General features: G+C 38.9%; 1 protein-coding gene across 1 annotated transcript in view; it reads right to left on the reverse strand.

Moving 5' to 3' along the window:
- Positions 1-496: 496 nt before the first annotated feature.
- TOX (thymocyte selection associated high mobility group box) overlaps positions 497-15,395 on the reverse strand; it is a gene marked incomplete at its 5' end in the record, with an annotated part of 219,790 nt that continues 204,891 nt past the window's right edge. Inside the window, 3 exons of the mRNA XM_084283136.1 lie at positions 497-634; positions 2,804-2,955; positions 11,971-12,357. Coding sequence (XP_084139262.1) covers positions 598-634; positions 2,804-2,955; positions 11,971-12,357 — 576 coding nt within the window. The 3' untranslated portion in view covers positions 497-597. The remainder of the gene's footprint in view (positions 635-2,803; positions 2,956-11,970; positions 12,358-15,395) is intronic.

The following is a 15,395-nucleotide window of genomic DNA, read 5'->3' on the forward strand; positions in this document are numbered from 1 at the left end:
TTATACTCTAGGAGAGTGTAACATAGATGCTATTTACAAACTTGCTATGACTGCTACATCAAGCCATTTAAAAAGTCTTTAGTAGTTTCATATAAACACCCATTATGAAAAACCAATGGAAAATCCAGGACTTTTATCCGAGACATCTACAGTTGCTAAGGCAGTTACTATCGCAGCACTTCACAGCAAAAAACAACATAAAATCTGAATGGTCCAAGTTTCCTTCAGGGAAGAAGAAAAGCAATGTCCGTTAAAGGATCTCAGGGTGGGGACGGAAAGGGGAAAGAATGAAACAAAAATGGGGGGAGATAAAAAATTAAAAAAAAAAAAAAGAAAGAAAGAAAGAAAAAGAAAAAGAAAAAGAAAAAGAAAAAGAAAAAGAAAAAGAAAAAGAAAAAGAAAAAGAAAAAGAAAAAGAAAGAAGCAAGACTATTTTTTCCAGAGTGGGTGACCCACGAGCTCAAATAGTCCTAAGTGCTTAGCAACTTGTACATGTATTTTCTAATAAAATGCAGAACTGCCTTGACTGCATAAAGCAATCCATGATGAAAAGACTTCCCTGCATTCCTCAGTGGAAAGGAGAGATGTTTCAGATTTTCAGGTAAGGTAGAGTGCTTTGTCCCTCTGCATGCCCCTGTTCAAAGGGAAAAAGAACAAATGTGATTTTTAAATTTGTTAAATTTTTAGTCCTTTTCTTCTCTCTATAAACCCCACAACCCTACTGTGTCATTAATTCCCAGCATATCACTGAAGTACAGCTGTATTGCCAAGGTAATAATACAAAAAATAAGAAAAACCCTATTGCCATAGTGGCATATAGAAACACAGAGGCCACATTTAGGTCTAAACTGAATAGGAGGGGACATGGGTTTAAACACTATTTTGGGATCACCTGTGCTAGTGGGTTGGTAGTATTGATGGTCCCTCACTCACAAACTGCATAGCTCTGTACATGAGAATTTATCACAGCTCTGGGGACCTTACCCCTTTCTGTAGAAGGCAGGAGAGGTTAGTTCCATGAGCATAGGTGCCAACCAGCTCTCTCTGGCCTCTTTTATTTATTAGTACAGGCAAAGCCAAAATGCACTGTGTTGGCAGTTTCAGGTAAGTGTGAGCAAAGGAGCACCAGATGGTTCTAACAGAGCCCAGCTCAACTAACTTTTCCAGGCTCTGTGGGAGACCTTCCACCAATGCATCATCCAGCACACTTCTACAGTCTGTTCTTGCCACGGTTCGTCTTCGGATGAAACATACCAACTCAGAGCAAAAAGGAATCATTTACCAGTTTATAACCTGGAACAGTCTGTACAAGTCAGAAAAAAGTACATCATTTAAAGTAGAAGTATCACTGACAGGGCTTGGTTCACAGTGCAGAGATTTTCTGGGGGAGAGGCTTTGCTCTTCATCTCCTGTTTCCTTGCCAAAACCCAGGCACGAGTTCTGTTCTTCCACAGCTCTACAGCTTACTTGGTTTGGAGTCCAGGATTAGCATAGAGCATAAATTGCACTGGCAAAGCAAGAACACGCTAAGTCCTTGCACACAGATTCACAGACGCACATCTACACAGCACACGTATACAGAGTCTGTTCAGAGAAAGGTTCTGCTGATGGGAGTTACATCCACTGAGCACCTAGAGGACACTGCTGGCAATGATCTCACATTGCTTTTTTGAGGAGACCAGAAATCAAAACAGGAGGTGGTTATGGCCTGTTGGTAGGGCTCCTGCAAGGGTCTGCAGCACTGATCAATGCATTTGGGTGGTACAGGACAGAAGTGAGACTGTTTTGCTGAACAAGTGGGCATGTCTCGGGGCAAAAGCACTAGTTATGGGGGAAGAGTGAGGCCATTGAGTGAACTAGTTAAAGTCTGCCTCAGTGTCAGTAAGTTTTGGTGCGGATATTTTTCTTAACTTGTAACCAGAAAAAGATTTTTCTTCAGTTTAGTTCGTGTTGCAGAAATGCTTTAAAATAGTAACACAAGGACAATTCTGAGTTTGAGTAAATGCAATGGTTGAAACAGGTCTTTAGTTACACTTGGGGTTCAATTACTTTGGCAGTAACCAAGAGCTTTTATCTGCCTGTGTCTTTGGTATTCATGCCAAGGTCAAGAGGAGGTCAGGCTGGTGGTCGTGTTCACAAGGCACATCTATCATCTAAAGCTCAGCAGATACCTTCTGTTCAGCGTCTAAAAAGTTTCCAGGAAGCTCCTGATAGAGCACTATGACTCCACAAAAACCAGGCTGCTGAGGAGATGAGGTTTTGAAGGAGCTACTGGTAGGGGCACAGAACTCCTACACATATGGTGTTTTGTTTCTGGTAACAGTCATGTAATCTTCACATCGTTCCCTTCCATGTAACTTGTATCCCATGCATCACCTCTGGGTCTCACTGACAGGGGTTCTCATGACCCAAACCAGATGTTTTCACTGGCAGCAAGCTCTCCTCATCAATGGAATATTTGGAGAAAACAGTTCATGCCATTTGCCTCTTAAGTAGGGGGCAGCGATCTTACTAGTTCTTTCCTACACCTTTTCCCTAAGATTTCACTTCTGCTTTTCTAATGAATGGTAGCTCTCAACGACCAAAATGTATGTGCTGAAATAAGGTGACAAAACTCTCTGATAAATGTATGTATTGAAAACTTATTATCCCACAGTAGTCTAACTGCTCGACAAATACAGTGTCATCACAGGTGCACTTCTGAAGTGAAGTGTAGGGAAACAGGCAACAAAGATGTTTTCACTGTCAGATACTTGTGTCATGAATGTTGCTCGACACAAGGTGGCATTCACTGGCTGCTTACCCATTACTGCAGTAGTCATTATTCCAGTCCACAGTCTGTGCCGGAGGATTTCTGCACCCTGAACGAACATACTCCATTGCTTGGGTAACAACTTGTGCAGCTGTTGATGTTGGATTGATGATATTCTGATAATCAGGCTGAAGAGTAAATCCCTAGAAGAAATAGCAAGTGCATTATGATGCATGGAAACCAAGCAACAGGTTGTGTACATAAAATAAAAACAACATGTGTACTGCAAAACAGTAAAGCCCCTTTTTTTAGCTTAAAAAAGGAGAAAAAGTGTACATGCTTTCTATGTTTTAAAATCTTTGGTTTGAGAAATAAAATAGCATGAAATTGGTGATAGCAATCACAGGTTAACAATCACGGGATAGAACTAAAAGGGAAAACAACTCAAAACCAAGAAAACAACTTAATCAACACTGGGGCAAAAAGGTCTGCTTGCTCCTTAGAGGTTCCATTTAGATTGGACGTAAGGACACAAACTAGTCGTTAATTCCTAGAATATGCAACAGAATCTTTTTGAAGGATGTAGGCAGCAGGTGGCTGACTGTTTTATTAGACTACACCTATTCACATATTGTTCTCAAAACCCTCTTTCTTCATTCAGTCACAAAGAGACCATCTGCTGCTTCTTTTATTTGTACTTCTCTCTCAACTAAACAGAAATTCAACCAAAGCTTTTTAACAGTTGTTGGACTAATGTAGTGAAAGTAGCACAGAATAACTTACTTTTTGAAACCACGAGGACAAGAAAAAAAGTGGAAGTTACAAAGGGACATCTGACCTGCTCCCTAAAATATCTGTCATATCAGAAATCGTAATGATTTTTAGGTCTTTTGATAATATATCAGTTAAAATGTTGTGTTTCAAAACCAGGAGAAATTTTAAGGTTATTATGCACTGCCGTAGTGTACCTGGCTCAGCCTATATAAGTGTACATTATATTCCTGTAAAGTTAGAAGGACTACATTGGGTAAAAGTGTGAATGCTGTACAAAAAATTTTGAATACTGTACAAAAGCAACTGATATATGCTATGCTGGGAAAAAAAATAATAATTAAAAAAAGGCATACTATTCCCAGCCAAGTTAATAGGATCTGTAGCTGTTAAACCACAAACGGAACTTGATGCAAAATACCTAGTTTGTAAATCTACTTCTGGTCAAAGGCCACATATAGAATAGATAGGCTTAAAGCTTTAAATTTGAAAACTCAGTGGCTTATGTGTGATTACTTCATACACACTGTCATCATGAAGAAGGGAATTTTGGGTAGAGCTGTCTTCAGTTGCAAATTTAACAACTCAGCCACACTACCTTTAAATGAGATAAATGAGGACTCTCAGTTTTCACCTGCCACGTTCCCATCTCTAAAAAGAGTTTCCTTCAAATATAAAATGTCACTTCCTTCTTCACATCCTTCCTTCATGTTGCATTCTCCTTGCTCTGCTCATGCTGATCACAGATTTTAGCTTAGGCCATAAATGAATCATAGAGTCACAGAATATCCCGAGTCAGAAGGAACCCACAAGGATCATTGGGTCCAACCCCTGGCTCCACACGGGACAACCCACAAATCAGACCATGTTTCTAAGAGCATTGTCCAAACACTTCTTGAACTTCAACAAGCTCAGTGCAGTGACCACTTCCCTGGGGAGCCTGTTCACTTCCCCTGGGAGCCCGTTTAACTTTGTACACTACTTTCTTCTATAGTCTCTTCCTTATGGAGAAGGGAGTCACACCTCAGTGCCTTAAATGCTCTTGGAAGCCTCACCTTATTCCTGATGATGCCAAGAAATAGATCATTAGTAGTGGGCAAGTTCATGAGCTGAATCTAGCATCTACTTGTAATGTAGCCTATACGCTGCCCTGCTAATAAGATAAAATAAAATGCACTCATCGTGACTGTAACCACCACGCTCTGTGCACAGCTTTTTCACTAGACTGCAAACCTGCACATCGGGATGAAAAACCCATGCCTGTAACAAATCCAAAGGAAACTGTAATTGAGCAGACTTCCCAATGACTTTAATTGAAGTTTTGTGTAATTAAAAGGCAGAAAAATTGGTTTTGTATATCACCGTCATAATTTTTATACAAAACATTACCCATAAGCCCTTTTTAATTTAGCTGTAAGAGGAAACTAACCACAGAAACACATTCTGCCCTCAGGCATTTGGGTTTACCTTTGGTAGCAGAACCCCTGAGCGATCTCTTATTATTCTTCAGGAAAGCCAACCATCTATGCAAGAAAAATGCCAAATGTGGCTACTATCTGAGCAGTGCTGTAGAGAAGAATGCAAGTGAGCAAGTACAGAGGCTCACATACTCTTGCAGCAAGAATAAACTGTTGTCCAAGTGAGAGGACAAGAACATCGGTGCAATAGCATTCCTGGACAAAGGAATAGCTTACATGTGGGAGGATGGTCCCCTGGTAAAAATGTCAGCCTGGTACTGGGTGGGGACTTGTCTTTTTCTTATCCTTTCTTGGGTTGTCTGTGTAACCAGAGCCAACTCTCTTTGGCTGTCCTCCAGCAAAGGATGCACTTGGACTGGATTGATACCTTTTGTGCTAAGGTTAGGGCCACAAACATGAGCTTTATTCTCCTATCTACGGAACAAGGAGTAACAACATTCGTATCTTGCATCCATTTTAGTTTATGACTGCCTGGGATTGGGCTTGTTCTTCAAGATGTGCTCATGTGATACATTTTAAAGCAGCACAGAGGTATCTGAGCCACCTCTAGTTTGGGACCAGCACACACCAACCCCATGGACCACACAAGCATATTGGCACCTGGGCCCACTCTGGGCTCTCTGCAGCCATGGTTTTAATGCTGCTGAGAGGCAGCACCCAGCACCATCCTGCACTGAGCCTAGCAGAGGGCTACCAGCAACAGAAGTAATGATGCAGGTGTTTGGGAGTCTGCTTCTTAAGGCAAAGTAATTTAAGAAACCTGAATGCGATACGAAGGACCAATAATCTATGACCATGTTTAAAATGTAAACAAGAATTACTTCAGCTTTTTCATCCACAGAAAAAAAAAAAGCTCTGGAAATATAGATTTGTACAACAGAGGGAGACTGCCTTGTACCATGCTTGTAGTAAATATTTGTGTATTATTTATGTAAGCCCTTAACAAACAATGATGAAATAAAAAGTGCTCAGAAAATGAGTGCTTCGAGGTCTAATTAAACAATGGTGAATGTTTTTGCATTGTAATGCTCAAGAGAAAATCACCAACTGTTTTGCAACATGCCTAGAATTTTAAATTTCATTTTCTTGTTCCAGATTGAAATAAAAATAGGGAACTTGATAAAGATTAATTCGATGTCAGGAGGGACATTTGCTCTTTAATTAGATTTCTGTAGCCCTAGCAGTTTCGCTGTGCCACTGTAGCAAGTCCTAAAAAGCCTGCAGCAGAACTAAACAGTGATCCTCATCTCCACACTTTACTGGGAACTAATTTCATTTCCTGCCTGTCTGGAGAGGTATTTTCAACAGGCATCAATGTTTTTGTCTTCACAACTGATTTATTCATCAATCTCAATGTGATATTTTAAACCTTTAAATTACATCCAAATCCTAAAGCATCTGTTTATTACACAAGGAAATTGAAAATCTGTCTGTGTGATATCATACAAAGATTTTTCCTTAAGGTTATAAAGGAAGTTGACAGATATTAATGATTTTTTTTTCTCTTGACCTCATTCGAAGACAAAGCATAACAAAAAAGAGGAAGAAATCTGGACAAATACAGCAGGATCCTGAGTTTACTGTATATAATATATACCAGAAAAAATGAGGCTATTATTTTTGGCAGGCTATGCAATCATCTTGCTGTATACATTTATTTTCTAAAGGAAAAGAAACATCTAAAAGTAGACTGAAATAAGTTATTATTTTTTAAAAATAAAAAAATAAAATGTGACATACATTAATCTTCTGCCTTTTTGTTATGCATACACTTGCAGCCATGGTTACTAGATGTTAAGAATACAATTTTGCTTGCTTTATCTATGAACCAAAGTGGGACAGAGATCATGATGGGACCCACCAGGCCACACTGAAGTATTTTAAGTAAGGAAGGAGATGCTTCCACTAGGGCTACTAAAAATGGTTTCTTAAGAAGGACTGGGAATATTTGGGAGGGAGTGGATCCTTGGTCTTATCCCTCTCCACACGGAACAGCACAGTGCAACAGGCAGGAGCATGGGGTATGCTCAGAAAGAATCATATATGTCTGTGTGCATAAAGGAACAACTTTTCAAGAGAAAACAGGTTGCAGCTTCAGATGTTGTTTTAGCCTGAACTTCAAGAGAAATCTGGGTGATTTGAATAACAATGCTGAAGAGTCAGATCACCTAATCACAACTAAGTAAAATTTAAACATTTGTCAAAGATGTTTAAGAAACAGACTAGAGAGAAGCAATGGAGTATCAGTTAAAAAAATAAACTTGTAAGATGCTCGTATGAGCATTTAATGGAAAAAAAGTCCCACTCTTCCAATGTACAAAAATTCTTTTGGTGTGTCAAAAGTGGATGAAAGAAAAACTGCTGCACAAGAGATTTGGACTTCAGCAAAGAAAAACTTTGACACAACTCCTGCTAATAATACTTAAGCAAAATATAGTACATTTTAAAATTAGAAGTTAAATATCCTCAAAATCAGGATCTCATTTAAATCTAACTATGAGAATAGGACTAAAATGTAAATTTTACAGTATAAAGGTTTAACACTGTAAATGAGTACCCCAAAAGTCTGCAACAGTGCCCATGTAGTTTAATTTTTTTATTAGCTGTTTTGAAAACAGAATAGGGAATGAATAGAGAAAAAATAGTTTATTTTTTTGGAAACTACAAATAATTATTTAGATAAACTCTGGAAGATTGTTTAAAGAAAAAAAGATTTAATAATGCCAGGCATATGAAAAATGAACTAATATATAAATTTTACATTGTCATGTGTAGTTTAGAAAAATTTGGATGTCTTGCATCAACTGCATAATCCATATAATTAATTGATTTTAAAATAACAGAAACTGTGCAGTCACTGAGGATTTTTGGCTACCAAAACTTCTGATCTTCTTGATGTTCTGCAGTTTTTGTGGAATCCTTGAGGAAACCGTCCTTCTCCAGCTGGCAGTCTCTCCTAGTTTGGCAGCTGCACACATGCAGGCAAGGACTGTTGGAAGTGGAGGAGTACGTGCTGTTCCCTGCAGAGCTGATGAAGATCAGCTCATTGTCCTTGCAGCAGTGTGGGCAGGACTCACTCCCCAGGTCAGCACTTCTTATCAGTCCCTCCCCAAAGTTATGCACAGAAGAGTTTGTGGATTTCATGCACTGTGGTTTTGAAGAACTGTTTCTCTGCCTGCCAGGACTGCATTCTGGATCTGTACGTGATTTTTCCTGGAGCTGGCAGTCCTTCAGACATGCTACAAGCAGGTCTTTGATAAGAACCATCCTCCCTCTCCTTGAGAAAACAAGTAATCAAATCTCCCACAGCCACAGTGTGAAAGCAGGGATTTGTAGACAGCAAGGTTTCCGAGAGTGTGCTACCATTGAGTGGCACACCAGTAAGCCACAAACTGTTTCAGAGATGGATATTTGGAAAACAAAACAAAACAAAGAGAGAGAGAGAGAGAGAGAGAGAAAGAGAAAGAGAAAGAGAGAGAGTGGGAATTTGCTATTGGTAGGTACTCCTTCTAATGTATCTTCAGCCCAGCTGTGGTCTCCACCGGTGCTGTCCCACCAGATGAGGCTGCAAGCAGCTTCGGTAGAAGGCTGCAAGGAAGCTGTTGACAGTCTCATCCCTTTCTTGTCTATTAGGTTTCACACTACAGTGTGACACAAGAAAATTTACCTTGCTGCTCCTTCAAGTGTGTTAGTCTGTTTGGCATAAGCAGTGGTGAGGTTTTTGTAAAGGAAAATGTCTCCTGTTGCAAGTAACATTGCAGGGAGTGGGATGTTAATTAGTTTCTGTTCTTGCTGCTTACATAAATTGGATGATCACTGGAGTCTTTGAAAAAGTCTTAGGGAAACCACACCTTTAGCGTGGAGGAAATCAAGCAGCTGAGGGACAATGAACTGAAAAAAAATGTTGAATTACATGCAACTATCACTTCTTCTTTATCAGACTACATATCCTCCCATTCTCCTTTGTTGTCTCTTTATGTAGCAGAGTGGCCTATACTGTGCTGGTGGGGACCAAGCTTCATGCTGAGAGTCTTCCCTCCCTCCTTGCTGTGGGCTAGCCATACAGGGCAGCGTACACCTCTCCTTTGCCATCGTTGATGCTGACTCTGTGCTGCCATCATCGTATTGTGGCTCATTTGGAGGGCTCATCTCCCTTTTCCATTATGTCTTGGACTCCTTTACATGCTCTGTGATCAGCACAATGTTTGCTCAGTTTCAAGCAGAGTGGAGATCAAAGTTCCTTGGCATCTGAGGCCTTCACTTTCAACGTAGTTTCTTGTATTTAGTGCTCTAATGCAGTACAAAATACTGGGGACTTTGTTTTTTACTGTTTCTTGACCAGAAAGAGTCATACCTAAGAAACTAGATATAGTACCACTGTTGCAGCATAAGGCAAACTGTGATGGGGGTTGTACACCTGCTGCTTTACAGACTAACATAATTTTTGTCTTTGCCAGCATCATTCTTTAAAGAAAAACAATTTACAAATTGTGCAAACTATTGTATGTTAAAACAAACAAACAAACAAACAAACAACAACAACAAAAACATATACGAACTTGAAATACATATTACAAATATTTTATAGTGAAATTACATAGATCTTCCAGAGCTCAAAAACTGTATTGCTTTGAAAAAAAGTGGGGTCATAAGACATCTAAACAGGCTTGCAGATGTTTCAAGGTGCTTAAGAGAAATGCAGTTAAGATTGGCAGTGTAGCATTTCAGCAGGTAATAAGCACCCGTCATCTTGAGTGAAGCTCAGAAATGTCTCACTGCGGATGCTTCATTATAAGCATCAGCCTTTCTGACTAAGCAATTCAATAGAAGTATTTAAGCTAACCACTAAGGAATTTAACAGTGGGGAGGCTGCAACACAGAGGTACAATATTTCTTACTTTACTGTACTTGTACTTAGTAAAACAATATATGCAGCATGGTACAGTAAAGCAAAATATGCAGCATGGTACTGGTCTACAAACTGACTTCTAGAAACCTGTTTTCTACACCTTAGTGCCCTGTGTTTTCTCTTAAACTAGAAATAACTAGGCTGCATACAACACATCCCACGGATAAGTGAAATTACTCTCAAGCCATTAACATACACACCTTATGTTACGAGCTTGCAACTTGGTAAAGTAAAACATCAGAAGATTCATATTATGTTACCTTTTGTGTGTGTGTGTGTGTGTGTGGTACATATTTGATAGAATTATTTAGTATAACTCTTAAATGTTTAGATTCATACAAAAATGGTGATGAATGTCATACATGTACATAACCAGAGAGACATGAAATCCTGAAAAGTATCTAACATCTGCATTCCATCTTTTGCTAGCCATTACAGAACTATTCATTCAATAATTAAAGCCAGATTTTCAATTCTGTTCTGTAAATTATGACTATCAATGATTCTGGAAAAGACATAACGGGTTTGATCTTCTGCTGCTCTGCATTGGACAAGTAATGTGTCTCTGAGCTTGGCATACAATGTTTGATTCTAATTTGTTGGAAGACTAAATCATTTCACAATTAAAACTTGCTCACATGTAACCATGCAGTCTCAACAGGCTGCTGTCACAGATGTTGTCCTTCATACTAGGTCACCAACCAGGCTATTGCTTTGGGTCTCTTTCCATTGCTTTGTCTCTCACTGCTCGGGACCTTCAGTTCCACTAGGACTGCATCAGGTTTATGATCACCAGGCTGACCCTCCTAGCTCATTTGTCTAGGGCTTCTACCTAGCTATTTCTAGCTGCCCAAGTTTGGGGTTAACTCCTGAGTTCCTCTGAGGCTTTCACATGGGTTCTGGCAGGACACTCACACCAGGACACTGCCTTTCTAACTAATAGGAAAACGTTCAGCAATACATGACAGTAAAAGACTCTATATTTATGTGGTTACGAGTCTATTGAGTCTATTTACTCTGATCATGAAAAATAAACTGTCCTAGGCAAAAGTTGTAAACCCTTTATAAATTTGTCTACCTGCCTGATTACTTGAAACCATTCTTGAGACTAGGATGAAGGCCTCTGAAAATATCCGGATTGTCCTCAGCACTTTCAGATTTACCTTCTGAACAAATAATTTTACCAAATTGTTTTTAATTTTATTTTTAGTTTTTGGTCCTGCTATGGAAAATTCCTCTCTCTGTTAAATCAGCTCTCCCAGACAGAAGTTCTAACATCCAATCTTTACATTAAATGTCTTTGGTTTTAAAAGCAAATAATTATTAGCAAAGGCAAATTTATAGAAACATTCAAAACAATCAGCAAATCCATGGCTCTGTGTTATCAGCCAGAACTGACAAGTTTTGTGTGTACAAATTTTGTACAACTCTCACAACTCCACTGAAGAATATTTCATTTAAATACTTCTTTGTAAAGCAAGATCTTATTATTGATAGTCAGATCTCACCCAACACAAAAGAAAATTTTATCTCATGAAATCAGCAGTTAACCTGATCTGTTGTTAATTTAACATGTATAACACAACCTGTGTTGTTTCATATTCCACCTTTTACAAGTCACAGTCAGCAAAAGATACTAGTGCGTACAATCATATCTTTTACTAGACATGCTTGCCCCTTGTTTGCAAAATATATCTTCCAGAAGCCTTAGCATTGCACTTATATTTCAAGGTACTTTCAGATTTGTAGATGGATCCACACTTCTATTTAAAGGGTACCTCCCGAATTTGGTGAGGGAGACAGGGATGGGGCTCACAGGAACATTATGAGTGCAATTGTTAGCACAAGCAGTTCAACCAAAGTTTCCCATCATCTAGGAAAACCCATTCATTTGTTCTCACCTTTGAAAATCTAAGCCCTCACACTACATTACCACTTGGAACTCTGTAAAATTGAAGCTAATCCATGGCTTTACATCTCTGTCAATATGCCAACTTCTGGATGAATTTCCCTTGCTTAAAAATCCCAGTTCCCCATACAACTGAAAAACTTGAGCTTACTTGCTGCATCGTAGGTGAATGTAAAGCAGACTGGACTTGCATCGGTAGCTGGTTTCCAATGGACTGCTGCATTGAAATCGGCTGGTGTTGCTGCATGTTGAGATGCTGGTGCAGAGGAGGGCTGATCTGAAGTGGTGGTGGTGGCGACACAGCCATGTTTGCTATGGAAACAGTCACTGGCATTTGGTTGTTGGGCTTAGGTGCTATATTCCTGGGGATGTTGGCATGCATGGCAGTGATGTGAGGATTCATTCCTGGTTGTTGGTGGTAGTGGGAACCGAGGTACAGAGCTGAGTGAGCCTGGGCAGGCCCATGAAACACTGACTGCTTTGAATTCATCATCTGAGGTTGCGGGGAGGCTTTAACATCAACAGGTTCACTGTAGCTCTGTTGGGAAAGACGAAAAATAGACAATACTTAGAAGCAACAAAATGCTGTTTCTCACACCTAAAGACTATGCTGCATAGACAGATCTTGCACATTTCTCTCCCCTCAATATTCTTCAGAGCAGTTTGAAGGAAAGTGTAGCTGCAAACATCAATGTGCTGTAAAGGTAAAGTGGGATAATGGAGAGCATTATTTTTTTAAAGAATCTCACCATGGGAAAACACATATCTGCACCATCAAAATATCCTTGCCATGGAGTTTGGTTATTACACTAGAAAAACAATTAATGCCTATCTCCTTACACATTTTCTTTCATCAGAATAAAAAGAGAGGTTAGCCCCTCTGCTTTCTGGTCTAACCTGACATTTTGCTTTTTCAGAACTTAGAACTGGCATCAGTGACCTAATAACCTACACAACAAAGAAAACCAAACCTGTCACATTCATTCTCACAAGCATTCATTACTATTGTCCTCAAATTTGATGGCCTAGTTGAAAACAGATTAAGGAGGGTGAGTTCTGGCAAAAGTCTACAGTGATCTTTGACATGTCATTTCCCTGCTCTATGCCTCATTTTCCTATCTGCAAAACGGGAATAAGAGCTTCAGTGTCCTTTACCATACATGTTGACAACTGCTAATAGTGCTGTATCAGAGTTACCTAACATCACGAAGAACCTAAACCTCATCCAGTTGTTTTACTGCACTGAATAACTATTCTAGTTGTAGCACTGATGCTTTTATTGAGAAGTATTCTGTGCTGGGAAGCTATCCAGACCCGTATCAAGTATGTTCCGTAAGTCATGCATGCAGAAAAAATAGCATATTCTGAATAACTTTACTTTTAGCTAAACTTCCTCTATAAATTGAGTTCATAAAGTTCTGAAAATTCATTTTAAAACTGATGTCTATATAAATGTTAGATGGCATCAGACAGAGGGAAACTATCTTACATAAGTTTGAAGAATACCGAATGGAATAATAGAAAATGCACAGATTTTCAAAGATGTTATAATCTATCATGATTTTTAAAGCTGCTAGTAACAAAAATTGTCCATAAATGGATATGAATTTTAATAATATTCTTAGTTTTAAAATTTATAAATTGTTATATCTGATTTGCACTCAATTTGTTGTTTTCAATACTCTAATTTTCTTAGATCTTCTGTATGTTAACTCTGTGCTCAAATAAATAACGAAAAAAAATTAACTCCCATGTGCTTATAGGTGGGAACTATAATTTGCAGTCAAGGCATACTGGGATTAATAGCCAGTGAAAGGTGAAACATGCTGGAAAAAATGGCAGAAATGTCCCTCCGAAAAAAGAAGTCACTTTGTCAAAACAAGGGCTGAAAGATGCATATATGCCCTTATTCAGTGACCTCCATGTCATGTTTGCTCAGTTTATAAGTCAGAGTAAGTTTCATGTTACTCTCAGCACTCCTGGGTCAGTGCAGCTGAAGAAAGCCTATTTGTATTCTTTCTGAAGGATGTACCATCACCAGCAATCCGCTGACACGCATGTTACTGAAATTGGTTCATTATATCCAATGATAAAGATGAAAAAGATAACTTCATTTTCCCTACATAAAACTGCAGTTCCATTAGCAAAAAAACGACAACAACAACAAAAAAAACCCACTTATTTTCTCTAGTAATCTAAGGAAAATTAAATGAATATGATAAAACAAATGCAAATCTCTGCTTCTATGGATCTGTCTGGATCTGCTCACATGTGGGTATACAGGTGTGCAATATGCATTATATGAATGTTTGCAGGATACAGACAGCCAAAAAAAAAACCAACACATTAAAACATAAAACCTTAAAGTGGGCACACAATCAGGCATTTTTTGGGTATTATATTTAAAACATTGAACTAATGTTCGAGGTGACATGAGAAGTATTTTTCCCCCTCTTCCCAGTTATATTTGTAGTATGTTCTTGTATGTGTGGGAGCAAATATTGGTAGGTTTGCCAAAATTTCAGATTCATAAGAAGGTTAGCTAATCAGAGGCATGGTTGGAACATTCCCCTTGAGCATGCTGGGTTCTTTATGGAGGCCTGTGCTGTGCTCTTTCTGCAGAAACTTGAAGCTTTACTGAGTGCATCACCCCATCCTGAAAACACTTTGCCTTCCCATGATGTAGCTGGAAGGTTTGGTCTGGTCTGAGCAGGGACAATTTCTTAGGTCTGAGCAGGGACAAATTCCTCAGGATAGATCAGTTAAACAATTCCTCCTGGTGAGGCAGTACCACAAAGCCTCTGTGGCACTCTTTCTGACACACCGATATGCACTTACACACTTGTGACACACCGATACATGCACATTTGTGACTGCAAAGATGTTGCTATAGACCTCTTAAACAAAGACACAGTGAACCAATTTGATTACTGGATAATTCTGAGTTCACACATCTGTGGTGAATGCATGGCCCATACTGATAAGATTACAGAGATGCCAGATTCTCAGTAACACATAATAGTTGAAATACCAAATTATGTTAAGAGGAATTGTATGGTCTCAGGCCAGAGATGAATAACATTTGCTTTTTGTTTGCGAAGTGATCAAAGGGACAGTTGCAGTTGTCTCAAGCTGTCAATTAGCTTTCCATATATTTCACTACCTCCTGATTGGGTGAAAAGTACAACACTTCAGTTTCAGACCAAGTATTTTGCTGTTACTTAGGGCGCTTTAAATCATATGTGATCTGAAGCCAAATTGTCCAATATCAGTGTAAAGCACATCAATATTATCAGTTACTGGAAATCTTGATAAATGAAACCATTACTTTCTATTCTCCAGCATACTGCACTTTCAGCTTTTTCTAAGACTGGGTCAGAAACCTCAGATTTTGTAAGTACTGATGAAGCTAATGGAATAGGTGCTGTCAAATATTTTGGCTTTGTTATATTGCTTTACTGTCGAATATATCAAGAGGTGTATATGATACATATGCCATGCTATTATTTCGGGCACAATTACTGCTTTCACAGGTTTGAATGGGCATTGCACCTGTCTAACACAGTATCAGACAGT

Source organism: Netta rufina (genome assembly GCF_964035555.1).
Source record: "Netta rufina genome assembly, chromosome: 2".
Lineage (NCBI taxonomy): Eukaryota > Metazoa > Chordata > Aves > Anseriformes > Anatidae > Netta > Netta rufina.